At 46.2% G+C, this 26726-nt stretch overlaps 3 protein-coding genes across 17 annotated transcripts in view; 1 reads left to right on the forward strand and 2 right to left on the reverse strand.

Annotated features, from left to right (window-relative positions):
- Positions 1 to 5946, reverse strand: part of PRPF4 (pre-mRNA splicing tri-snRNP complex factor PRPF4) — an 8460-nt gene extending 2514 nt beyond the window's left edge. The window contains exons 1-9 of the mRNA XM_069771066.1: positions 5787 to 5946; positions 4857 to 5034; positions 4462 to 4648; positions 4159 to 4246; positions 3294 to 3373; positions 2932 to 3025; positions 2012 to 2106; positions 1637 to 1695; positions 875 to 998 (exon numbers count right to left, since the gene is read on the reverse strand). Of these exons, the coding sequence (XP_069627167.1) occupies positions 875 to 998; positions 1637 to 1695; positions 2012 to 2106; positions 2932 to 3025; positions 3294 to 3373; positions 4159 to 4246; positions 4462 to 4648; positions 4857 to 5034; positions 5787 to 5858 (977 nt within the window). The 5' untranslated portion in view covers positions 5859 to 5946. The remainder of the gene's footprint in view (positions 1 to 874; positions 999 to 1636; positions 1696 to 2011; positions 2107 to 2931; positions 3026 to 3293; positions 3374 to 4158; positions 4247 to 4461; positions 4649 to 4856; positions 5035 to 5786) is intronic.
- Positions 5947 to 6245: 299 nt separating this feature from the next.
- CDC26 (cell division cycle 26) lies at positions 6246 to 6890 on the forward strand. The gene is made up of 2 exons (XM_069771075.1): positions 6246 to 6429; positions 6517 to 6890. Exons 1-2 carry the CDS (start codon positions 6349 to 6351, stop codon positions 6697 to 6699), a joined length of 264 nt encoding a protein of 87 aa, XP_069627176.1. The 5' UTR covers positions 6246 to 6348; the 3' UTR covers positions 6700 to 6890.
- Positions 6891 to 8872: 1982 nt separating this feature from the next.
- Positions 8873 to 26726, reverse strand: part of SLC31A1 (solute carrier family 31 member 1) — a 29158-nt gene continuing 11304 nt past the window's right edge. For 7 of the 15 annotated variants that reach the window (XM_069771625.1, XM_069771624.1, XM_069771635.1 and 4 more), the window contains exons 2-5: positions 16862 to 17019; positions 14435 to 14507; positions 13872 to 14040; positions 8873 to 12824 (exon numbers count right to left, since the gene is read on the reverse strand). In XM_069771625.1, the coding sequence (XP_069627726.1) occupies positions 12623 to 12824; positions 13872 to 14040; positions 14435 to 14507; positions 16862 to 16975 (558 nt within the window). In that variant the 5' untranslated portion in view covers positions 16976 to 17019 and the 3' untranslated portion in view covers positions 8873 to 12622. Of the gene's footprint in view, positions 12825 to 13871; positions 14041 to 14434; positions 14508 to 16861; positions 17020 to 18861; positions 19171 to 20560; positions 21010 to 21540; positions 21603 to 24256; positions 24352 to 26726 lie in introns of those variants that run through there. The other 8 variants (XM_069771626.1, XM_069771630.1, XM_069771629.1 and 5 more) reach the window with 6 other exon arrangements.

Here is a 26726-nt window from a genome sequence, read left to right on the forward strand (position 1 = left end):
GGAGTTTTACTGTGACTACACAGAACACATCCTGAACTACAGCAAATCCTGCTATTCTGAAGAACTGCAAGGAGGCAGGATAGAGTGAGTATTTATTCTCCCAGAATTACAGGCAGCAGATCAGTAGCCTTCAGCAGAAGACCTGAACAGCATTTAGTTTCTTTCCAACTGGCTAACTAAAGGATGTGGTCACATGAGACTAATAAGCAACCTGTCCCTTTGCACAGATATGCTTCTGCAATTAGAAACAGTGACTTTCAGCTAAGGATAAACAACTGTGGATCTCAGAGCTGCCTGCCTCTTCCTGAGGTGCACTGCAGGGCTCCAGTTTTCAAACACAGCCGATGCTAGGGCTTGGTATTTACACTGTTCTCTTCTTCACAAGCTTGAGATAGATGCTGTGCATCTTCCAAAACTACACTGTGCAATGACAGAGCCACTTGTTTTTATTACAGGCTGAAGCTTTTGTGCATGGTCACGTATATGGTTAGCCCCTCTCCAAATACTGGTGCTTTCCAATAACTCAAAAGTTCATTTCTTAATATCCAAGAGGGGAAATTTTCCCCTAAATGAAAGGTTAGAATAAAACAATCTCCAAATCTTCCATCCATCACCCAAAGCAGTTGACCAATGCCTAGCAGCAATTCTGACTTAACTCTTTTCAGACAATTTCCCCTCACCTTCATTCCCCTAATCAGGGTGATCTCTTTTCCTGCTGAAGAAGGTGGCACATACTGAGGCCAGGAATTGCACTGGTATAACTACAAGAAAAGGTTATATTTGCAGGAGGATGGTAAATGTCCAATGTTTAGTAACACAAAATAAATCCCAAAACAACAATGCTGCAGCTGTGCATGTCTGGTATCATTCTGACCTTTCAAGACTCCAGAGTTTGACAGAACCATCAGCTGCACACGAGGCCAGATTAACGTCCTTCTTGTCTAGGGAGACAGTGGCTTTGGGATGGAAGACTATTGCTCCTACATTGGTGTTATGTCCTTAAGAGAAAGGAAAATCAAAATTCATAATCTGCCACGTGATCTGGGCCAATTCTTCAGAAAAGCAGCATTTCTTTGTTACTAATTAGTCAGGTACCAGTGAACACTTTCACTGTGTCCTCCCATGTTGGGTGAAGTTGTATTGTAACTACCAGACGTATCTGTCCTGCAAACAGGTAAACTGCACTTCCAGTAGCACCCACTGAAGAGTATCAAACACCAAGGTTTGTAACCCTCAAAATGTAGTGAAAATTCAACATATGAATCAAGAGATTTGACGTCACATTTGTATTTAGTCAAAGTTGTGACCACTGTTCAAAGAATCTCACTGCTGTTAAGTGACCTGGCCAAAAATGCTGATATTTGGCTCAAAATAATGCAAACCAGGTTTTGAAACAAAACAAAACACCATTCAGAAACAACAAACTTGGGTCTTAGCTCTAAGAGAAAGGCCAGGACCTCCTCTTGATTATCTGGCATATGCACATGCTCCACAAGCCTGACTAATGCTCTCAATAGGATAAAATCTGCCCAAAGAATACTACATTTTGAGTCACAAAGTAATTCAGATATGGGAACTCAATGCAGAGAGGAACAAAAGAACTAAGCAAAGAGTCTTGGTGAAAGTTGCTCTCTACCTCGTAAGGTGTGAACAAGGTTGCAGTCAGGCACGGACCAGAGCTTGCACAATCCGCTCCTGTTGAAGACAAGAAATAGGTGTCAGTGTAGACAGGAACGTCAAAGAACAGATCAAACGCAGAGCTGCAAAACCACCCTGGGGTGTTCTGCAATGGCTAAAATACCAATACACTTTGGGCAACCAGCCATAGGAACTAACGGACTCAGACTGAAATCTCTGCTAAGCTCTAAAATGAAGCAAAGAGAGAGTTCAGAATAGGAAGAAAAAACATTTCTCAACCCTCATGATTCACAAGCCTCTAACAACATCTCTCTCCTTCACTTCTGCTGTGCTCTCCCAGCCCCTAAAGCAACTGCTGTAAAAGAAAACTTACCAACAGGCAGTAGCAAGGAGTTTGGAATTGGGGCTGAAATGGCAGTAGGACAGTGGGCGATCGTCTCCAATCTGACTGCAGAAGTTATTCAAAGACTGTAACCAAATACAAGGAAAACAATAAATGAATAAAGTACAAACAATCTAAAGAAAGCCCCAGCCAAAGACTGAGGTGAAGGAGGCAAATGTACACAGGAGGAGGCAGATGCCTTTGGAAAGTCACTTTCAAAGGGAGGAGTTGCCTCGGAGCCACCCTGCTTTGCAACTGTGGTTTTGACAGAGAACTTACTGTAGTTTTGGCCTCCTTCTACAACTCATCCAATGAATGCAACCCGACAGACTAGGGCAGGCAGCGTGGTGCGCTTAGGGGAGAAACAAATCTTCTGGCAGCTAATGCCTCTGGGTGTAAACAGGATTAGAGTGGCAGCACACTGTGTGCTTGAGCCTCTCTGTTCGGTTAAGCTGGGAATTTGACTTAGCATGCTGGAACAGTGCATCTCAGAGTCATCTAAAACATGTTTTGCATTACTGCATTGGTGGTTATTTGCCTTGGTTTTATGCACTAGCGACCATTGTACAGGAAGAGGAAAGTCAGCAGTCCCTTCCTAGCCAGCTAAACCTGTGACAAAACCAGGAATAAATTCCTTTAGCTTCACAGGCAAGTGGCAAGGCAATGCAGGGATGTCTCTTTATCCCTCTGCCATGCAAGGCAACAACTAAAGTACGTTTCTCTGAATCACTGAAGAAAGAGTTAGAACATGCTTTATGGATACCACCAGGAAAGAGAGAAAAAGCAGAGCTTTCCAACAGATGACAGTGCAGAGAACTACATGCACCTGGACAGCAGCTCCGGGCAGCTGATCTCTTTGGAGGATCAGCAAAAAGTTGTAAAAACAGCAGCTGAGCAGCTGCTCAACCTACTCGCAGGGATTTGTGTAGCTCCTGCCTCTGTGATGTCCTGGTTGCCTCTGGAATCTCTTTGAGCAGCCGGGCTTCTTCTAGCCGCTTCACTGCCCTGTGAAGAGGAAAGGTGGAGTAACAAGCCCCTACATTTTCCCTGCCCTGATGCCAGAAACAGGCCTTTCCCCCCCTTTTCTCCCAAACTGGGCTAATGCTACAGTCAGTCACCAACAACTTAAGCCCTAAGCTCACTGGACTTATCTACCAGTGTATGTCCCCCATTCCTTTGATCTCAAATTTCCTGCACTACCTGCAGTGGGATTAGTTGCTGGATTTTACAAAAGGTTTCATCTGCCTCCTTCATTTGTACTGTTTTGTCTCACCTGGGGAGTGAGTAGTTAGCAAGCCACAGCCTCGCTGTTTTCAGACTGCGTGGTCCTTCGTGGTACCAGGTTTGCTGATACTGTAAGAAAAAGAACAAACCGAAGTAAAAGCTACTGGAATACTGCTCTTCCATTCAGTTACCTTAGATGACCTCCTCTTAGTACATAAGTGCCACCACAGCATCTGCTCTTAAATCTTGCTGTGTTAAGGCCTCTTTTTAATGGCATTTTGCATAACTATAAGCCCTAGAAAAAGGGATTCAGAGAGACCAAACTCTCTGCCTTATAGATCAGATCCTGACATGCTGCCATTTCACTTGAGAATATTCCAGTTGAACACTAACTCATTTTTACTTGATAACATACAGCTCCCTCCTTCCCAGTAAAAAGAAAGCCCAGAGCTGCAGAAATTGTCCTTATTTCTTAAAATAACCCACAAAAATAATAAGGAAAAAATGGACTCAGAAAAAGATGGGAGAAGCAGAAAGAAAGAAGAATCAAAGGCAGAAACAGATGCAGTAGCAGGAACTTATTTTTTTCTTCCCAAGTAGGAAGACAAACAACAATAAAGGACTTACTATACTAAGTAACAGTACAAACGTCCGAGCTCCTGTTTTATATGCTGTCTGCAGCATGGAATTTGGCCTGCAGTACAAGCCAGACTTAATGCTCCTGACTTAGATAATACGTTGCCATAGTTTTGCTAAAACAGGCAACACAGAAGGCACATGAAGGGATGACATGAGAATCCACAGACTGACCAAAACCAGGAGTCCTGGACATAGCAGAGACCATCAAAGTAAGGTATCTTGAAGGGTGTCATACATATCTCCCTCAGCCCTTAGAGAACAAGAGAGACCATTACCTCTTCTTTGGACTTTTTAGACCTGTCGTCATCTTTCCTGGTCTTTTTTAATGCATCTGTGCCAACCACCGAAAGGATATTTCTTAATCTGGAAAGAAACACATTAAGTCGTATTCACTCAGTGAATTCTCAGCTAACCTAACACATCACTGTCAGCCATTCTTTCTTTGTTAGCATTCTTGCTGCATTGTAATGAAGCACCACTGACCGCCAGCACTCATTGCACCCCAACTACAAGGAAAATGTCAGGAATTTGATAAACTGAGGGCTCCCAGTTTGCAACACTCAGGGCAGACACAGCACCTCTCCCTCCTTTCTGCAGGACCTTCTCCAAAGAGCGTGATGGGCTCCCCAAGTGCTCGCAAACAGGCTTTCACTTCAGAGTCATCAGTGGACACGTTGATTTGCCGGGCTCTCTTCCTGCGCTCAAACTCAGCCAGCACTTCCGCCTGCCGCTCACTCATATGGTCTTCAAGATCAAAGACCTCACCTGAACAAAAAATGAAACTGTTAGATTGAAAACAACAATTGGATGAGAGATCCCTCTCAAACAGGAAGATCTAACAAAAGAGCCAACAGTCCAGTCACCAGTCTCACGTTTTTTACTTTAAATTATGCTCAAAGTTGATCAGAGACTTTTGAAAGTGTCACATTCCAGAGCAAGACAGAAAAAAAAAAAGGTGGTTAAACATTCTCACCGCTGCTTATGTTGATGTTGCCAGCCTCGATTGCAGCTTTCATCCCCTCTTTTCCCAGCAGCCCTGATTCTCCTTTTGCCAGACGCTCCCTTTCCTTCTCCTCCAGACTGCCATAAAAGATGGGGGCTCTCTTGGGTGGAGGAGCATCGCTCTCTTCTGCGGGCTTGCTCTTTGTGGCCTAGAAGGTAAAGGCAGAATTTTAAGTGTCTTTTGGCTAAAAAGAAGACAACAAACAGCTTGGCTGCGCAAGAAAGCGCTGCTCTGCTGGAGAAAGTTTGTACATACATCACGAAAAGACCTGAAATTGTATGTGAGGTGTGAATCTTGGACAGTGAGGCTATGCCCCAAGTGCAAAGATCAAAAGTAAAATGCCACAGTAAACACTTTGCTTAAACTAGACTGTGTTCTCTTTTGTTCCTTTCTTATCTGCTCGGACCTCATTTTTAAGGCTCTCGGGGGTTTTTTTGGGGGGTTGTTGGTTTTTTTAATGTTTAAAAAAAACCCAAAAACTTTAGAAGATGAAGCTTTTCCTAATCTTGCTGAACAAGCCCCAGAAAAGGCACGAGCAATACCACTGGCCAGCACTCGGTGCCCTTGCTGGAAAGCTGAGGGAGATGGAAGGCAAACAGGCCCTTCCTCCCAGGAGAGAAGCGTTACAACAGACCTTCCAAGAAAAATTAAAGAATTCTGGAAAAAGGCGGGGAAACACCGTAAACGCTCCGGTCGCGGCCCTCTGAATGGCTCCGGTGTCACCGACAGCAGGGGGGTGCCTCCCCACGCCGGGACCTCTCCGCCACGGCAACCTCCACACGCCCAAAAGCAAACGCGAGCCCCCGGGTCGGCCTGCGGCCTCTCCCCACTCCTCCGGGCCGGTACCACCCCCGTCCAGGTAACGGGGCCCGGAGACGTCCCCCCCTCCCAGACGCCCACCTCCGCAGGCGCGGGAGCCCGCACGGCGGGCCGGGCGCCGCCGCGCGCCGCTGGTGCCCGCGTGGAGGCCATGACGGCCGCGCACCGGGAGGGGAAACGAGGCCAGCCGCCAAGCCGCCGCGCACGGCCTCCGCAGCCTCACAACCGCTTCCGGGGGACGCGGGGCACGCCGGGAGGCGCGGTGCCGGTCGGCGGCTGGACGCGCGGGGCACGCCGGGAGGCGTGGCCCGGGGAAGGGACGCGGAGCACGCCGGGAGGCGCGGTGCCCGTCGGCGGCTGGACGCGCGGGGCACGCCGGGAGGCGTGGCCCGGGGAAGGAACGCGGAGCACGCCGGGAGGCGCGGTGCCCGTCGGCGGCAAGACGCGCGGGGCACGCCGGGAGGCGTGGCCCGGGGAAGGAACGCGGAGCACGCCGGGAGGCGCGGTGCCCGTTAGCGGCAAGACGCGCGGGGCACGCCGGGAGGTGTGGCCCGGGGAGCGGGGCGTGCCGGGAGGCGCGGTGCCCGGGCGGGCTCGGCCCTCGCCCGGCGGCGGCTGAGAGGCGGAGCGGCGGCGGGTCGCGATGCTGCGGCGAAAACCGACGCGGCTGGAGCTGAAGCTGGACGACATCGAGGAGTTCGAGAGCATCCGGAAGGACCTGGAGGTGCGAGCGGGGCCGGCCGCGGCCGCCCCCGGGGGGCCTGTCTCCCCCCGCCCGGCAGCGCCCTGACGCGGCCCTTTTGCCCCGCAGAGCCGCAAGAAGCAGCGGGAGGACGCGGAGGTGGCGGCGGCCGGCGAGGAGGCGGCGGCGGCGGCCATCGCGCTGGGCGCCGACCACAAGAGCCGGGAGCAGATCATCAATGACCGCATCGGCTACAAGCCGCAGCCCAAGGCCGGCGGCCGCGCCGCCCACTTCGGCACCTTCGAGTTCTAGCGGCGGGGGCGGCCCGGCCGACCGGGAGACGGTGCCCGGGGAGCCGCCAGCTCCCCCTCGCCAGCCGGGAGAGGCCCCCACGCCGGCGGGGACGGGCCTCTGCCTCCCTCCTTTTTGCTGTTTTCTTTGGTTGGGTTTTTTTTTTTTTCTTTTTAAGTTTGTCTGGTTAACATGCCCGTGAATGCCCCTTGGCCAAGTGTTTTGTTTTAAATAAATATGTCTCTTTTTTAAAAAAAAAAAAAAAAAAGTCACACGAGCTGCTTTAAATGCCTGTGGAGACCGTGCAGGCAGGGATGGAAACCCTGAGCCCACCGGTGTTTCCTTCACCTGTGTGCACCCCGATACAACGGAGAGGTAAAACACTGCCTCTGCGGAAGGATCTCCTGGGCATCTCTTGACTTAGTAATCTTAAAAATGAAGACATAGAATGTGTTCATTTAAACCTTTAGCCCTATAAGTTGCCAACCCCACTAAGGAGAAGGCATTGGGGAGCCTCAGGTTAGTGTTTTACAGGCCTGTGTGAATAAAGGCAGTGGGTGTCCCAGGCAATGCTTCCCCGAGACGCTGCTGTCATTTCCCAGGAAGGCCAGGAAAAAAGCCCCCCATGTCCGTTAAAGTCACCTAGTTCCACATGTTTCACAGAGATGGGTGTGCAGCTAGGATTGGGCCCTTAGCAGGGAACGGCTACAAACCTGGATGCAGTAGAACGTCCTGGGCACGCAGACATGGAACAGTATCCCATGTTTCCTGATGGAGCAGATTTTCCTCTACACTTAGCACTTCCATTCAGCCCTGGGGAGTGCGTCACCCCAGCTGTGCCAGTTTGTCACCCCAAGATGGAGTTTCAGGTAGCTGCCAGCAACGTTTGTTGCTTGGATCAAAGGTCACCAAGTATTTCCTTATAGATGGTGTCACATAAAAATCAGGTGGATTGATTTCTGACAGACTAACCAGCACATACCCGGATTTACAACAGTGATTTGTACTGCTGTCAGCTGGCTGGGCACATAATGGAAGGTGAGATAATGCAGAGCCACAGAAAGGAGTCTAGCATGCAGTGAGGTGACCTGAATGAAGCAAGTTCTGAAAACCAAAGCAGCTTGTTGATGTTTAAGTCTGCTGCCTCCAGCCTGGGGAAAGAGGCAGAGCAGGGTGCCAACAGCCCTGAGGCCTGCACCAGAATTCAGAGAATGGGACTGGAGGCTCTCTGCTCTGGCTGGGACTGTTCTATACCACCTTCCAGCACAGCAACCAGTTACATTTTCCAGTGTCTCAAGCAATGCTGCAAACCGGACTTGTTAAATCCATGCTTCATCTGTTGTAGGTGCATCACATTTCAGGTCAGGCTGGGGAAATGTACAGAACATAAAAAGTTTCAAGCTGTCCATCAAACTGAAAAGAGCCACAGTCTGGCCTAGAGCAGAGCTGCTTTTCCAGTCTAACACCACATAAAATTATCAGGGATCACTCTGCTATTCAGGCATTCTCAGTCCTGCCCCAGGCCTGACAGGGAAACATCTTGGGACATTCCAGATGTCCTTCAGTTGCACAGGGGAAGAAAAACCAACCCAGGCCCTCATTTGTCTTGCATGGATGAGCACAATCTAGAGTAAAACTCTAGGAGGGAGACTGGTATTCCGTACTGCACACAGACACCTTCCATGCGCCAAGGGGGCTCATTATTACAGCTCCCTAAAACTCTTGGCCTTTAACCCCTCCCTCTGTGGGGGAAAGCAGATCTGGGAAGCACCAATTCCTCTCTCCATCTCGGCTTTCTCCACACTCTGCAAAGCATAACTGGACTGAAACAAACAGAAATTCATGCAGCAGTGACTTACCATGTTCCCCTTCCAGCAGCTTCAGGGTTTATTGCTCACGGTGGGGGCAGGCCCAGAGGACGCTGCTCCTCGCTCCCATCCCCAGCCACCTGAAAATGGACACTCAGGGCCTGCTGCTCACTCACACCATCACAGCAGGCACAGAAGAGTCATGCCAGAGAAAAGAGGCTGGGGAAGGCCAGGCTGGAGTTGCCTGGCTGCAGGGCCTCTTGCTAATAAAAGCAGGCACTTACTCTTGGAGTCACTTCCTGAACACTGCAGTAAGAGCTGCCAGCCTCCACTTCAGCTGCAGTCTCTGCATTGAGGGTTGTTTCCAAAACACACATCCACCACAGTAAAATGCAATCTATTTTATTGGTTAATTATATACAGGAGATTCTTGATATTCACAGTAATATTAGACAAGTTACCTCCACAAAGAGCAAGAGTAAAAACAAAAATGACAGTCCGCTGTAAACAAAACTAAAAATCCTGCTGGATTTGGTGGGACTGGCTCCAAACTGAAAAGGCACTCAAAGGAAAACAACAAAAGCCAGCTGATGAACACAGGCTGGATACTTTGTGCACTTCTTCCAAGATGATAATCAAGAGGCACAGCATGTGGAGACCAAACATCAGGGTACAAAGACACAGGACATCACATTCCAAGCATGCTACATGTGTGTTGACATATGAATTTAACTGACTCAAGTCTCATAACATCAGAGTCCTCACCTCCCTCTGAGCACTACTTAATGCGAGTTCAGTGTTACCAGGACAACTTTAAATACAGCCAGCAGAAAGTCTGGGACTGTACCAAAAGCAGTCAGTAGAAGTCATCAGTAGGGAAGCTAGGTTTTTCTCCGACTCTGGCAAAGCACACAGCAACCTGGGCCAAGAACACGGCAGCTGGTGGCCTCTGGGGACCAGGGGGAGGCTGGGACACAGAGAGGTAGGTGGCTTCTCTGGATTGTCAATATTGAACCAGAAGAAAGCATGGCCAAAGCTGGCAGGGAGACAAGGACTGGAAACGTCCCTTTCTCAGTTGTGCCTCACTGCATCAGTGAGCTCCAAAGCAGACGGGACACAGCCCTCCATCTTCTCTCCTTAACTACCTTCCCTTCAGATCTTCCCTTCTGCTCTGCTCCCCAAAGCCCAGCCTGGGCTCCCATTTCTGACTTGGGTACAGCCAAGTGCTCAAACCATCATTCTTACAGGCTGCTGGAAGGTAGCTGGGGCACTTGCTAGACCCTTGGGAGACTTCTGCCCAGGTTCCTGCTCCCCAAGTGACCACTGCTAGGTCAGCATCACTTCCCTCTCTGCACACTGGAAAAAGCTGTGTGCCCTCTCTCGTATAAGCATGGGCAGGAGATGACCCTTTGAAGACAGAGGTACTCGTCCTCAGGGGGAACCAGCTTCAAGGGCAAGATGCTACACATAGAATGAAGCAGAAAAGCTAGCAAGAGAACCAAATTTATATTGTAAAAGCTACAGCTATTGCCTAATCTCCAAGTCATCCATCTCTGATCACTTGAATCAGAGAATTAAAGTCTGGTCACTTGAATATAGGACAGGTGGCTAAAAGGTGGTAACAAGAGGATCAGGCAAAGCAGAGGTTCTGTTTTAGAGAAAGACACAGCAAGAGGTATATGAAGTAACTAGTGTCATCACGCAAAGCCACTCGTAACTATACCCTATAATCAGACATCCCTGTAATGGCAACAACTCCAGCTGGTTCAAGAAAAGCTGATGAGAGTGGTGTTGGCAATGTCAGCTCTGAACTCCTTCAGGGATCAAGGCCCTGCAGTGTAAAGCTTTCAAAACATAAACAACCGTCTCCAGCACTTAATTGCTTCAATTTTGTCTGACAAACACTTCAGATTTCCTCACAGCTCTCTCGCAGGGATCAGAAGGGTCTGTTTTCCACTCTCACAGAGGGGCATGATTGCTTTGAGGGCACATAAGATTTTTACCTTTGTGACAGATGCAGAGAGAGGGGATCAGTATGTCCTTCTGCACTCTGTTGCAGACGTAACTGCCTTCAAAGATCAGACTGGGGAAGATCTTTTCCTATCTCCCATCAAGAGGTGGCTAGAATTTTTCCACGAAAATAACTTTGCCTTTCTCACCCAGATGCAAATTTGCTACAGAAAAAAGCTCTTTAGAAGCCTAAGCCTGCTTTTAACTCATCTCGTTTTATTCTGTATTTGCACTGCGCAAAGAAAACAGGATGTCCAAATAAATAGCTGGCATCAACCCAGGACAGTTGACTGTACGTGGTGCAATTCAAGATCCTGGTAGCAGTAGTAACAGATTTCCTGCTGCCTTTCAAAGAGGGTGGTAGGGCAAGGGTGGGCTCTGTGCTGATGTAGTAGCACCAGCACAGGGATGGCCCTCGCCCTGTAAGGCTTACAGGCTAAAGAAATGTAATTCCTCTTCACAAAGATCAGCTTTCCTTACACAGCTACTGCTAACAGTGTGACTAGTAGCAACTCCAGAGAAAAAAACTGCTACTGCATGTGCCCAGATACTCTCATCTCAAAAGTATTCCCTGTTCTCATGGCACATCCCAGACATCAGTCCTAGTCTGAAAGCGGTGCCTGTTTTTCAGTGCCCTTCTGAAAATCCCACCATCTTCCCTTTCAGCCAGTTACAGGCATAAATTACGCATGCTGAGTAGAATGAAGACTCCAGCTTTGCACCATACTCTGCACAAAATTCCCTAGAACAAGCAGTTTAATAATGAAGTGCTAAACCAAAACTGCTCCCTAGAAAGCCCAAAGCATGTTCTGGGCATCACACATGCAGGAAGCTGGTTGTGCCTGTGTCACAGCCTGTCTTGCCTGTGAAATGCGTAGAGCTCACAGCACTGAACAGGAAGTTCTTTACTGCACTACAATACTTGTCAATTACTGGCACTGGTAACTCTTGCACCTCCAAGCTAACACGGTCACAGCATGATTATTAAGACAAAGAGCAGTCATCTGGGTCAGGAATACTTTTTCATCAGCCTAAGGTGCTTCTAATTTCACCTGAGAAGAGACTGAAGGCTGCTTTAGTTCTATCTTTTCCTTCTTCTCTTGCCAAATCTCTCCTTTACAGGAACACGGTTGTTTTATTTCTCTCATCTCAATCAAGGAATGCCCTCAGACATTGTAACCTTTAGTGTCATGAAATCATTATTTAGCTCTTGCCTCGTTTACAGAGCTATTTTTAGTAAACCAAAAGTCTAGCTCTAGATCCATCCAGGTGCAATTCAACATGAAGTAAATGCAGGTTCAATGGTTTATTTAAAATCTTTTTTCCCTGTAAAAACGCAAATGTTGTCCTGCATCTACTCCATATATTTCCATGATTGGGAAGAGAAAGCAGCCAAACCCAAATATTATCACTTGAAGCTGAGTAAAGCTGCTGGATACATCAGAAGATTAACAACACTCATCATGCTCTGATGGGCTTGGAGGACAGACTCATCTGGAACCCCTCTGAAGCACATGGGTCACATATTTATGTCAAAGTACTCCCTTGCCAGGGCACACCTGAGCATGTCTGATGTGCAGCACCAAATCTTCCTCAGAGGCTGACTCCTTCTGCATCAGAAGGTGTCACTGGCCCCAAAGTCCAGGGAGATCTCCTCCCCTGGCACTATGTACATATTGGAAAAAAAAGTAAAATTAAAATAGCCATTTGTGCACGTAGGCTCTATTGGCAACTTTGATCTTTACGTACTGTTCATAAAACCCTCACAGATAAGCATTTGCAATTTAAAAATAAAATGGTTTTTGTTTGTTTGTTTTAAAGAATAATTTCTACACTTCTGTCAGCCAACTAATTTCAATCACAGCATAATCTAAGAATAAAGCAAATCCTAGCCAAGAATGGCTACCACGGCACCCTCAAGAGCCAACCCTGCTGCCAGCCTGCAGCAAGGGGGAGCAGCATATCCCAACTCCTCACATCCCTACACCCCAGCTAGGAATTTGTGGTGAATTCCAGTTGATTTTCTTTATATTGTTTGTCTTTCAGCTTAGGAATGATCCAGTCCTTGTGATGGCTGCACTTCAAGAGAGCAGTGGGGTGGAGAGGCTTCTGGGCAGCATCCGGTGTTAATGGCAGTGCTCCGTGATGTCCACAACAACTGCCTTTTTCCAGCTGAAGAAGAAATAGCCCGTTCCTGCCCCTGCTGCCACAGCTATGCAGAGGTATCCATTGTACGTCATGAAGATCAACATGAGGAAGTAACTGACTACGACTTGAATGATGTGCAGTACAGTCTGCAGGAGGTGAGGGAAACTCAGCATCTGCTGCCTGAGAACACAAAACCCAAAGAAGTCAGCATCCATGAGACACAGGCTGCAAAACACACATCCCTAAAGAGAAAACTTAGCTCTTAGGCTGATAGGATGCCAAGGTGGGCGTGAAATGTGAGAGAAGATAACAAAGCAGGCTGGACATGGACTTCTGCATGTGGTTTTCCCCACAGAGCTGACTGATAACAAAGAAAGCATGGTACTTGCTGGGAGGACAAAACTTTTAGCTGAGAAACAGACTTCTACAAGCTTATTTTACCCCCACATTGAATAGGCAGAAGGGCTTCTTTTCTGAGTAGAGGCTTTGACTACCTGTCAACAGAAGGATCCTGAGTATTTTCTGTCAGGGTTGCTGGCTATAACACCCAAATTCTGTTCCTGGGAACTCCCCAAATATGTTTGTTACTGCTCTGGCAAAAAAATAAGCTTATCTGACTCCTTGCTGCTTTCCTCCTTTTCATAAAATCATAGAATCGTTTAGGTTGGAAAAGACCTTTAAGATCGAGTCCAACCGTCAACCCAACACCACCATGCCACTAAACCATGTCCTGAAGCACCCTGTCTACATGTTTTTTTAATACCTCCAGGGATGGTGACTCAACCACTTCCCTGGGCAGCCTGTTCCAATGCCTGACAACCCTTTCAGTAAAAAAATTTTTCCTAATATCCAATCTAAACCTCCGCTAGTGCAACTTGAGGCCATTTCCTCTTGACCTATCACTAGTTACTTGATAGAAGAGACTGAGCCCCACCTCGCTACAACCTCCTTTCAGATAGAGAGCGATAAGGTCTCCCCTCAGCCTCCTTTTCTCCAGGCTAAACAACCCCAGTTCTCTCAGCCACTCCTCGTAAGACTTGTACTCCCCCATCCTAAAGGGTGGCCAAGTGACTCAAGCACAGTGTCCTCCAGCATCAAGCAGTGTCCCAGCTGGAGTCAACATACTTTGCAGACAGCAATACTGGCTGCATAAAGTTTTTTCTGTCACAGTTTTTGCCTTTGTCAGCTGCTGAAGAAATTTGTCTTACAATGAAGTGAAATTCTTACCCAACAGTTTTGTGCGTCTCCATCAAGATAGTGCCATTGGGACCTGGCACTGGCATGGAATTGTAGCGAATGCTGACTTGGGATTTACGGAGCAGACACTCTCGGGCAATCTTAAGGCCTTCATAAAACATGGCTAGGAAGAAGACAGCCACAAAAGCACCAGCCATTTCTGACAAAAGAGGAAACATTACTGTATCTGTGCAACAAAAGAAATTTGCTTCAAAACATGTCAGAAGATGCACTGTGTAATTCAACAAGCACGTCACACTGCAGTCTATGGCTGGGCACTGTGTGCATGCATGTACAGATGGTAAACGTGAAGTTCACCCACACACTAATTGGAATTTCACCCATGAAGCGAAACCAGCAATCACACTTGCTAATAAGACCAGTCAAATTCTTAAATGATACAAAGATCTCCCTTTTTCTTTCACCCCACAGACGCCATTTAAAACAGATGCAACACAGTGTGCCTGCATATTTTTGGCATAAATAGCAAGGTAATCCTGAAACATTAATCAACTACAAACTTTTTGTTTGGAGTAGACAACAGTTTTACTAACCTCCAGGAGTATTGATTGTAAGTCCAGAAAACAGCAATGGAACATTCTCATAGCTGAAGTGGAAAGTCATTGCCTGCACAAAACGTAAAGAACATCAAAATGAGCCTGAATAGCTCATCCTGAGCTAGAGCTCACAACAAGATTTAGCAAAGGTTTTTGTATTATGACAAGAACCTAGATCATTTCAGTTGGTCACCAGATAGACTCGAAGAAACTCTTCTGTAAATCTAGTGTAACACACACAAGTGAGACATGGCTAAAGATGCTCCAGGTTCCAATTCTAGTGGGCAGTTCTTTTGGGCAGTGCCCCTGGGGAGAAAGCACTGTCCTTTACAGTAACTGCTACAGAAAAGTGCCTTCTTGCTTTTGGAGCTCCTTTTCTCCTCAGCATCAGAAGTAGTCAGGGATTGGGGATGTCTCTAGAGCTCACCCTTGCCTCCTCATGACTACTCATGGGCTGGGGTACAGGGCACTTTCTTCTCCCCACCTTGACCTCCTGTGGGCTCATATGGATAAGGGCCTGTATAGCTGAATCCTCCGGTCCCATCCTGCATTGTGCCAGCAGACTATTGTCTCCCTACAGAACCTCCTAATATCCTATGGGAAATAGAGACCTAAATACAGGTACAACAAGGACTATTATAAATAAAGCAGGACCACAGCTTCCCCTGGGTGGAAATAAGGGCTCCTGAACCTGCATAGTCAATGATGTGGGAAAGGGAGACATCAACGATCCCCCAGCCAGCTGAAGTTCATATAATCTTCCTATCCAGGTAAATACATTGCAGTTTAGCATGTCTTGACCACAGCTGCATACAATGTTTTCACATGTAAAGTACTCACTAAGCTAGAGGAACTCCTCTTTGAACTCCCCTCCTTGCTTAATTAAGGTTATTTGCTGAAGATCAGAATTATGATTAATTTTAGCATCCTTAAGAATCAGCAGACATTCATTACCCCCAGAGCAGAAATTACTATAAAACATCTTTTAGAGAGTAGTTCTATTTCTTTAATGAATTTAACATTTTTACATTTAAAACAAAAAACACACAAACCAAAGAGCATTACAGCCTAGTTCCAGAAACCACAGCTGAAATAGAGCCTGTTACTTGGTGCAAGTGAGGAATGGAAATATGCATACATTAAAATGCGTTCCATCTATTATCTAAGATGCTGTACCTATTTACTTCCTTCCCTGATGGTTTTATGTGCAATGTTAATTCAAAATCTTGTGCAATTAATCACAGTTTTCAGTCGCAGGTTAAGGCAGGGTCCTGTAACTACCCATTGAAGATAAGAGCACTTAACCCTCAGAAAGAAACAGCATTTAGACGGAAAGTAACAGATCAGAGAGTGCCAATACTTAGCTGTTAGACTACGTGAAGAGCTTCACAAGGACATCAGTGACGATGCTGGACCGCAAGTTCCACCAGCACTACTGGGCTTTGTAATGGGCCACGTTCACAAAGGGGAAGGCTGTTCTAGTCCCCTCTTCTGCTATGATACTGTTTGCAATATAAGTAGAAGCAGCGATTCTTGATTCCTTCTTCGGGGCACATGGCTGGCAGGCAAAGTTTAACTGAAGGCTTGCAAAATACGCTCCTGAGTATATTCTCATTTGAAACGGAAATGCATGCTCTCTCCCCTCCTTTCAAAGTTTATCCATAAAGAGTCATGTTTTAATAATCTGAAACTCACTCCAAAAGTATTTTAAAAAGGGAGAAAAAGCTGAAAAAGTCCCTAGAACTGGCTACACACAAACACAGATCCTACGGTCATCTCCATGGAAACTCTGGCTGGAATCTCCGCAAAGCTTCACTGATGCCAGCATGTGCAAGTCTGAACTTGTTTAAATCAAAGTTAGCTAAAGCAGCAGGATTCAGGACCAACACAGCCTTAACGCCAACGTGGCAAAGAGCCCTGGTACCACTTTGGTCCCCAAACCAAGTGCGTACTTAAAAGTTCAGGAGGAAAAGCGCACACAGAATGATCACCTGCAGGTCAGCACAATCCATCGTACTAGAGTGCAATCCCCTCAATGCCAGTTAAGGCTTTTGCTAACACTAACAGCCTGGAGAACTCCATCCATCTCCGTTTCTTGCAGGAGAATGCTTACTTTACACTTCCGCCTTTAGCTGGCTAGAGAGCAGACACCAGCCTGGCTGCTAGAAAGGTTTTTGCAAGAAAAGACCATTTTGCCAAAGGATCTCCAGCTATGAAATACATTTCGTGTTGCATATCACCTCATGCCACTCCATTCCAGAAGAGCCACAATGGGGTCTGTGTTTTAACTGGATTGATTCATGTCTTCCAAAGCTAAGTTTAATTTCTGATTCTCAAGAGCACAGTCTTTAAGATGACAAGTTACTCTGAACCACAGACAAGGAAAAAAATATCTTTTTAAGAAATTATGACTTTTTCACTTACCATCATCATCATGTCAGATACATGACTATGTCCTGGGGCTGCTGTTGAGTGGTGATGTTCAGGAGGATGCATGGTTGGCAACATGGAGCTGTTCATGTGGTGATTGTGAGACATCTTTACAACAGAGATATTCAAAAGGCACGTAGAAAAGTGGGACCCTGAAAAACAAAACAAAACAAAGCACTTTTCTAAACAGAATATGGTTTCTCTACTGCTATTGCAAGAGAAAATACTCTAAGCCACTGAGAACTACTGCCTCTGGATAAACTTGTGGAGCATCCTCATGGTCCTGCACTCTCACTACAGAGAACACACAGCAAAGCCAGCAGGACAATTTAAAGGAGGTGTGTCCCTCTGAGCTTTACATCATCGTATTGCTGCACCATCCTAAACATTCTTGCCAGAAAGGCAGCCTAATCTGATTGAGGTAGCACATGGGGACAAGTGCTCAGCATAAAGGAACATTTCTTATCTGTAAGAGGAAAAAACCCGTCTCTTCTCAATTGCAGTCATGCAAGAGGCAAGCCCCATTTTAAATTGCATATACTAAAGGATCAGATTACAATATTTCTCTTAATTGACAGTTATACATTTTATTGGGAACATGTTTAACAAAGAAATTACGTTAGGTGGTACAAGACCTATCACCAGGCAAAGGTCTGCAATAGCCATGGGCAATCCAGTTTCATTTCCATGAGCTTTACATTGTCACATCTCCCCTCTAATCACATTACACACAATGAGAGAAACACTCAAAAGGCTGCCAGTCCAAATCCCTAATCTGGTTACTGCAAATCAGGTATGTCTGGACACACTACATTAAAAATAAAAATACATCTTGTGGTTAAATGTGGACATGGCTTCTGCACTCTGCACCCCAGCACAACTTGGCATGGAATCAGGGACAATTTCTGGCGTGAAATGAAAAGTCACCAGGTGGAAACAGCAACAGGAGAGAAAACAACCTGGGAATACCAGTCAGTCCTGAAATGACAGCATCTGTCAGCATGACAGATCCAGGCAAAGGCAACCCTAGCATAGTCCAGGTGAGATACCACTAAAGATAGGTAAGTACCAACACTGCTGCAGTAGATGCTCTCTGGAATGTTGTGTACCCTCCCAGTCTAGTCCAGCACTCAAGTAAAACCAAGTGAAATAAAAAACAAAGTACAGATACTTTCTCAAATTAAAGTTAAAAACAAAAAAAAAAAAAAAAAAGGACACATTCTTCCTTCCAGACAAATCATCAGGAGTGTTTACAACTGGGAAAAAAAAGAGCTTTTTAAGCTAAAAGACAATATGGTGTGTGAACAGTTAGGTAAGAATATATTTAGATCGGAAAGGGGAAATGAAACTCTAGAAGAGCTTTCTAAACTGAAAGCAGCACTAGCAAACAAAACTCCAAATGGCAACCAGTTGGTGCTGGAGCTGGTTCAGTCTGTGACAGTGACCTTATGCCACAGCTGTGCAGGAATCACTGGTGGACCAGAACACAACTGCCAGTGCAGCCTTGCAGAGCACCAGTGACAGGGGGTGATCTCAAAAGGCTTTGGAGTTAAATTAAAAAGAGCAAGGAGAGAAGTTAAAGATTTGGGGAAGATAAGGAAACTTAAGTCAGCAGTGTTGGGGAAGAACTCAAGAGAAAGAATTAGTACACCCCACAAACACTGAAATTAAATAATGCAAATAAGCACCTGTATGCACCCCAGTCAGCTGGTATAAGCTACACCAGCAATACACAGCTCAGGTATTTTCTGCATCTCTGTGCAGATGAATTTATTGCATTAGACAACTTCACAATAATTCCCCTGGAAAGTTAACTTGTGATATAATCTAATGACACTGGCTAAAACCAGAATGTATTCCCTGTCCATATTTCTGCTAATATTTTTTAGCTCACTCCACCCCCAATTTGTGCGTGAATATTAGGACTAGAAAAACAGCTCAGAAAAATGTTTGGGGGAGGAAAAAAAGAGACACTAATGCAAGAAGCAGCTCACCTGACACAGAAAAGCATTACCAAAGGATACCTGCAGAACAAATGGTGTGATTTTCATATAGCGTAGCTTTGAAGATTGTACTGTTCCAGACATGAAATGTTCAAGCGCTAGAACTGAAGTCCCAAAACACAAACACTTGGGAAAGGAATCCTCTGCCAAGACACACAAACTTCAAATTGCCTTTTGCAGCAGGAAAGGAAGAAGAACAGCCAAAGTGCTTTACATGACAGGATCAAAGATAAGTGTGCTGCAAGAGGAAAGAAGTAACGTAAGAACCTCCCCTGTCCCCAGCCAAAATCTCATCTCCTTCCTCTTCTTTCATTTGACTGATAACATTGCTTTTGCTTTGGATGCAACATTCTCGCTAGTGACTACTGTTCAATTCGATTACTTATTCATTTCAGGATTTCATGCTCCTCCCAAACCCTGCAGGTTCCAATACGCTCCACAGAAGACCTAGCTGTTTACAGATTAGAAACTCCCTTTGTGGTGGGGTTGTGTCCAACTTCTCACTAATTTACCATCACTGGTCTTCAGAAAAGGAGAAAAAGGGGACGTGTTCTCTAGATATTTACAGTGTATTAACAAACAACAAGGTCAAGTATTCACAAGAGGCTGCATGTGGATGGGCAGGGTCTTGGTACAGGTTACAAAGAGCATGCTTGATGCTCACTTGTGTAGCTCCTTCCCACCCTGCTATACTAGCACTCCAGTGCCAAACCCAACCCCCTACTGCAGTTACCCAACACTGAAAGACGTTTTAAGAGATCCTGAAAAGGATGGGATATTAAGGAGCACAAGAGGAAATAACTAAACTGAGGCACTTCAGCTGTCTTTTGTGTTACTAAAGGTAACCAACACATGGATAAATTTCTGTTTAAAAATAGATCACTTCCAGTGGAACACCCCAGTACAATCAGTCTCTGAGTTACAACTTAGGAGGTCTCTACCTGTGCCTTGGGGTAAAAAACAGTATCTATGGCAGCAGCAGTAACAGGTTAATGGCTGTGTAATTTTTCACGCTGCAAGTCTCTGGTTTGCTTTCTCTCAAGAAACAAGCTGAAAGCTGACTGATATGGAGCTGTATGTATCACAAAAAGAAGGGTGCTGTTTTTAAAAAGGCTGACTCCATACCTGGAGGAAAAAGTCCACACACATAAGTTTCTATTATTGCAAATTCTTTAAATATGTTTAGTCTTGTACAAACCCAGCAGTTCAGCAGCAGGTATTTTTGTCTGAACGGATGACTTGATCTCTTGACTGCTGCCTGCTCCACATGTTTGCACAGAAAGAGAGGCATTGAAGTGTATTACTGAGCACACCCTGGATAGGGAATCTGGAACAGACTGTGGCTGCAGCAGGCTCAGATATTTCGAAGCATTTGCACACCTGAAGGGCACAGATCTCATGGTGCACCTGCCCCAATGCTGCACGGTTACCAGGGACGCATGCACACAAGGATTTTTTTGTACCCTGCAGTAGCCTACCACATAAGAAAACAAACAGGGTGGGACAGGAGAGAGGAATGAGGAAATTCTCTCCAGGGCTTGTTTCTTTCCCTCTCAGTGCTGTCACCCCAGGTCAGAGGAGCCATAACCTCCATTTCATGACACCTCAAATTCTTAAGGAAAACAGCAAGACTCAGAGCTACACACAGCACTTCTCTTACTTTAAGCCATCATCTTGGAGCAGGACTGACCTCAGCACATAGGTAGGCTCTGTTCAGATAGAGGTTTCTATCCCACTGCTGCAATGCCACCTCAGCAGCTCAGCAAACCAAGGTGGTTCAGGGAGATGTGCAGCCAGGAGCAGACAACAACAAACTGTTAGCTCAAGTTCAGCGTTAGGACTTACTTTCACCCTCCACCAACATTTAACCAGTGCTGCCTCATCTCACACATACAAGGAAGCCATGTTCACAAGTCCAGGGCACGAAGAAGGGGAGGAAAGAGAGGTATCTTATGCCAGTGCACAACAGAAACAACAGGTTAACGAGCTGGACCTGCTGAGATGCCAAACACAAAGCAGTCTTCTCAAGCAGGTCTCAGCCATGAGATGACTGCCATTATACCTAACCTCCACCACAGTTTCCCTATCTATTGCTTCTGCCCTGTTAATCCAGAATCCTGCCACTCCAGAGTTTTTCTTGTGGCAAACAGCCTTCTGGACACCCAAGGGAGATACACTTTTTCATGCAGAAACACGGGACATGCAGAAACAGGACAGACTATGGGAAGGATCTGCCAAGCTCCCAGAAAGTATTTTACAAATCAGCTCAGTCTGACACACAGTGTGCAAACAGAGCTTCCTTAAAGCCACATTCAAAAGGAATGATGCCCCTTTCCAAATCAGAAGTCTAACAGGATTAACAATGGAGCCTTAAATCAATGCCCATTAGAGCAGCAAACTCTTCCCTTCAAAACAGTGCCTCATCTTTCCCATGCCAGTTCTGAAAAAGCAAGAAATAAAACTAACTCCACTGGCTCTGCCCAAAAGGAACGGAGCCTTAAAAAACACCTCTTCAGTCTCCTTTACACTAGTTACTTGTTCAACAGAGACGGTGCTTGCTGCAGTGGCCCAGCACACAGTGGCAGCAAGCACGCCAGCCATGCTGAAAGGGCTGGGTCCTGCACAGAAGCCTCCAGACTTCTGTCTCAGCACAGCTGGAGTGATTCTTACCTAAGGTCCTTCCACCAATGCTTTTGGCAGCAAGCACAGGGTCAGGCAGTCCCTCTTTTCTCCTGAAGAAGTGAAAAAGACCTGGTAAGATTTACTAAGAATTAAAATGAAAGCTCCTGAGAGAAATCCAAGGGGGAAAGATTAAAAATAGCAAGTTGGAAAGGCAAAGATCTCTTGCTTGCACATCACATACATCTCAGTCCTGCATGACACAAAGGAACGCTACATATAAAACACATGAGTAATGGAAAAGGCAACCACCAAAAGTTATCAGTGCTCTACTTACAGCAGTACAGCTGGCAGACTATTTGAGCTTCACAGGCTCTGAGCTTGTGGTCTCAAGCCCAATCCTTTTTTTTTTTTTTTTTTTTTTTTTAAAGTGCTGTAAATGGAGGTGGGAGGGGAAGCCGGGAGCCTGTAGACACTACAGCACTGTTCACTGCCTCTAACTGTGGTCTCCACTGAATGGTCTGAGCTAGTCATCATGAGGCTTAAGCACTGCTTCTAGTTTATCCAATTTCCTGGCAAACTTGACAACTTTAACTGCTTCCTTTCCAAATGGGTGGATTTGCTGTAACTCCTCCAGGATCCTAGCCTTAGCTCCAGAGCTGCTTAAAGGCACAGCAGAGGGACAGACCAATTCTACCTATTCACACTGCAGGAGTATCCAGCAAAGGCAGCCAGAGCCCTCCTGGGTCAAGCTATATAGAGACACTTTAAAGATACTGGGAACAAATAGATCATTCTTCAGTAAGGTAATATAATGTGTTTTACAAGATACACACTGTCGTTCTCCAATGCCAAAATTCCTCTCAGAGCTCTCCCAAACAACTTCAGCAACACCAGGCTGGAACTCAGACACACAAGGAGGGACTGTGCTGTGCCCAGCACACCTCATAATTGCACACCTCTGTTTTTCCCTTGCACAACTCCTGAAGAGGGAGCTTTTAGTGCTATATTAAGAATTTAAGGCATGTTTGCAAGGTCACAGCAAAACTGTGTGGCTTGGCCTGGTACTGCGTCACTACCTTAGAGTCCCAACCAAAAGCCTTTACCAGAAGTTTAAGGCTTCCTAAAAGCTCGACACACTAGAAGGGGTTCAGATAAAGAGCAAGAAAGAGAAGGAAACAGCTCAGGAGAGGAGCTCCGATACATTTTGAGGGTTAGGCTGTCAGGCCGCATTAGTTTGTATTTCCTGGGTTTTGTCCATGACCAGAGAAGCTTGCAAATCGATTCAAGTCAGATCAGTGGAGTCAAGCAGAAAAACACACTGTATGACAGAAGGCACAGTCTCCCTCTCCACCTGTAAGCAGAAGGGATACAGCTGAGCTATTTATACAGATGGTTTTCAGAAGCTTTTGAACAAAGAAAACAGGTACTCTGGAGGATGTCCAGCTTGAGATGCCAGAAGGTAGAGAGCAGGGAGTGGAGAATGATGGGCAAAAAAGGGGCTGAGTAGGGCTATGGACAACATCTTGTGTTCAACTTCGAAAGGCGACGGTGTCTGGGCAGACTGCGACATGCAGAGATGGAAGCAGTCAGCAGGGAGGTTAGAAGGGAGACGCAGCCAAGCTGGTAGCATGTAGAGACCAGCTCTTCGGCAACTATCATGCACAATACAAGCAGAAGAATGGGCTTTTAAAAATAACCTACAGGGCTATTAGTTTTTCATGAGAGGAGTAAGCCACACAGGAGAACTGATCCTCTGTCATCACCCCCATCAAGGATCCCCAGCTGGAGCCATTAAGCACAGTCGTGGATGCTGAAGGTCACAGCAGACTACATGGCATATCAAAAACACTCCATTGTTCATGACCCATGCCCACAACTGACAGTATTTGCCCAGGCTGAGATAGACCCTTTCTTAAAGTGACCCTGACAAACCGCAGAGGCAGGATAGGGGGAGAGTGGAGCAAAGCCTCATGCCACCCACACAGGGAGGTTTAGGGGTGAAGGATTAAGCCAGAGTTCAGTTCAGGTTCTCTGTAGCACAGCCAGATCACACAGGTGGGGCCAATAATCACAGTCTGCAAGTACATGCCCCTTCCTCAGTCCCTGGGGGAACTCATGGGGGGTCTGCAGGTCTTTGCAAAGATCACAAGAGAGCCCTGCCAAGTGGAGTAATTTTGCTGTTTTCTCACACTTATGCGAGCTGCAAACCTCCATCCTTCAGAGCTCCTGGTTGCCACTGTTTGCCTCTTTTATTCTTACCAAATCCTTGTGTTTCTTTCCCACATTCCACACTTGTACCAATGCACGTTTGTCCCTCTCCTTATAGAGTTGCTCTGTCCCCAAGAGACAGGTTGCACCCTCCACATGTAACTATTGCATAGCACTTGTGGACATAGCAAAAAAAAAAAAAAAAGTGGTCCAATTTCAGACTACAGATTCCGGTTGAGATGCTGGCTCACACAGGCTTCCTGGAGTTGCACAACATGATTTGGCAGGTAAGCACAGTTATACACATTAATCAACTTTTAATTAAAATGAAGATTAAAAGAAGTTGATAAAAGTATCAGCATTGGTTCAACCCTTAAGGTCCTGTCCGTTGCTTTGAACCAAAGCAAGACTCAGCTATGCAACTAAGGCAAAGCTGGTGACATTCACTTAGCACAATCCCCATTACTAGAGGAGGGGCCAGAGCTCTTCCTCTCAGCATGGCTACAATCACAGCCCTTTGATGGAGTTTATTTTCATAGCAAACTTGTCTGGTCACTTTCTGTTAGACACCCTGCTTGATCTGCTTCCCTAGAAGGGGACAGCCATTCCTAATCTTCCAGCTTCTGCAGACTCCTCAGGAAATCTCTGAATCTTTGAACAAGAAAAAAAAAATAACTAAGGACAGACTGTTCTTTACAGGACAATGCACTGAACTTCATGAAGTGGAGCATCATGCCAGCCCATGTCATTACTAACAGGCCCAATGAAGTGAAAGGCAGCAGAAAACAAGCTTGCAGAGCAGAAAACCTAAGACTGTAAGAGTGATAACACTGGAGGAAAGGCTGAGAAATGCTGGGAATAGATGTGTACAGATGGAAAAAATAACGGTGAGTTAGGTAGGCTAAGCAACAAACAGATTCCTCTCTGGACAAGGTTTTTGCCCAGCCATACTGAAACTACAGGAGATGGAAAAGAAATAAATGAACAATACTCCTGAGAAACATGGCAAAACTGAGGAGTCCTTGCCAATGTTTTCCTGGCTATAACCTCATTTCTGCTAGAGAAGTCTGATACAGTCCAGGTTCAAGCACCTGGAACACACATAAAGCTTTGCATTGAGATTCAAGAGTGAGCCTCTACTCTCTCACAAAGGGTCGCAAACTCCATCAGGCTACAACCTGGCAGTTAGACTAGATGATTGTTGTAGGTCTCTTCCAACTATTCTATTCTATTCCATCCCATCCCATCCTGACTCTTCTGCTTGTGCTGGTAACCTCTCAATCCTTGCCTCGGTAGAGCAGGTAAGATTATTTCCACAATGACCACATCGACCTTTAGCAAGAGGTGACAGAACCAATGCCATCTCTCCTTGGTTTGCCTCTTTTTCTCACAAATTCTAGGTCAGCAATGCAGGGGAGACTACATCAGCACAGGAATCAGTAGAAGCTCCCCTCATCTACAAGGGAATCCTGGACACATTCCCACACAGACTAGTGAACATTAATTTTTCCTTTGAAAGAAGAACTCCAATCTTAGAGACCAATCCATGCCTCCAACTGTTGGGCCAAATCTTGAGGTCACCACCTACACATGCTCTCCAGGCTGCCCCACTATTGGCAGGGCATGAGACAATAACACCATCTCTTCAGCACAGCAGCACAAGCTGCTTCTTACCATCCCCTATACAGTGCTAAAAGTGAAAACGCTTTTGAAAGTTGTGCAATAGGCTTTTGGGCTCAGAATACAGCAGTGGGTACCTCTGACTAGATCATTTTCATGCTGTTGCAAATACAACACAGTCCTTGCCCTGACAAATACAAAACAGTAGGAAGGGCATAATACTAGGAATGACACCGGAATTGGATGTGGCAGCTCCTGTGAACACCACAGGGTACAGACTTGCAAAATGCAGCCTACTGCTCATCTGTTTTGCAGACATTGCTGAGCGCACATCTGTCACAGAAGCATGGCTCAAGGGAGTTATTTTTGGGTGAGGGACAGATGCTGAAAGCTGTCATGAGGCTGAGGACAGTCGGTGAACCGTGCGTGCATGGCTCTTATCCACACAAAGGACAGCCAGGCAGGACACAGCAAACAAGTTTTGGAGAAACACATCAGAAATGATGTGAACTGAAGTATTCTGCTACCCCAGCAGTACCCTGCTACCATCCTGATAAAACATGAGTACTTTCAACCCAAGTGAGCCCAAATTAACCTGAAGTCCCCAATGGGACAGTTTCAAAGGATCTGAAGAGAGAAGGCCATCTTTGACAACCCTAGCCAGAGAGACTATTATAAGCTGAGCAAATCAAAAGTGTAGTTCAGGGAACAAAGCACAGCTTGCCTGGCCCAGAGCCACCCACCCACTGACCAGAAGCAGGCGGCCAGGAACAGACATGTCAACTGCAAGCTGGTTTTTTTACTGCTAACAAACGCCAATAAACATTATAGTCAGTATTCAGAAAGGTGAGATGCTACATGAGCAGACAGTGAACTCAAATGGTGGCAAAAGTGGTATCAATTAAAAGGCAGTTAGGTTCTCTTCAATAGTTCAAAGTTTGCCAGTTCATCTCTGAGTGTCACAAAACTTTCCCCTTTTTTTCACATTACTGCTCCAGCTCCAACAGAATAGCACCCATCTTCAGCCAGCTCTTCTCGCTGCACACAGAAAACAAGGACATGCAAGCGTCGTATCGGGTGCCAAAGCCAGAGCAGATCAGTTCTGCAGCAGGCCTGTGACTTCTGCATTCAGGAGTGACCTGCCATGCTCAAGCCCATCTCAAGCACGATTTCTTCATTCTGTACATATGCAGTATTTCCCCCCCTCTCTGTTTTCATTTCTCTATTTCTTCCACCACTAGCCTTTTGGATGCTATATTTGCTCTGCACTGTTTATTGTTCTCCTTTCTGTCTAGCTGAATAAGGCAGTCATCCCCCTTTTCTGACGCCCAAGAGCACAGACGTTTCTGGAGAGCAGCAGAAATAAGGCACCTCAAAACACGCAAGACCTGAGGAGCGAATGCCAG

Source organism: Haliaeetus albicilla, chromosome 26 (genome assembly GCF_947461875.1).
Source record: "Haliaeetus albicilla chromosome 26, bHalAlb1.1, whole genome shotgun sequence".
Taxonomy (NCBI): Eukaryota; Metazoa; Chordata; class Aves; order Accipitriformes; family Accipitridae; genus Haliaeetus; species Haliaeetus albicilla.

Coding starts and splice junctions, on each gene's coding strand:
- CDC26 (XM_069771075.1), top strand. CDS start 6,349: ATGCTGCGGCGAAAACCGACGCGGCTGGAGCTGAAGCTGGACGACATC. Junction 6,430..6,516: donor GCATCCGGAAGGACCTGGAG/GTGCGAGCGGGG, acceptor TTTGCCCCGCAG/AGCCGCAAGAAGCAGCGGGA.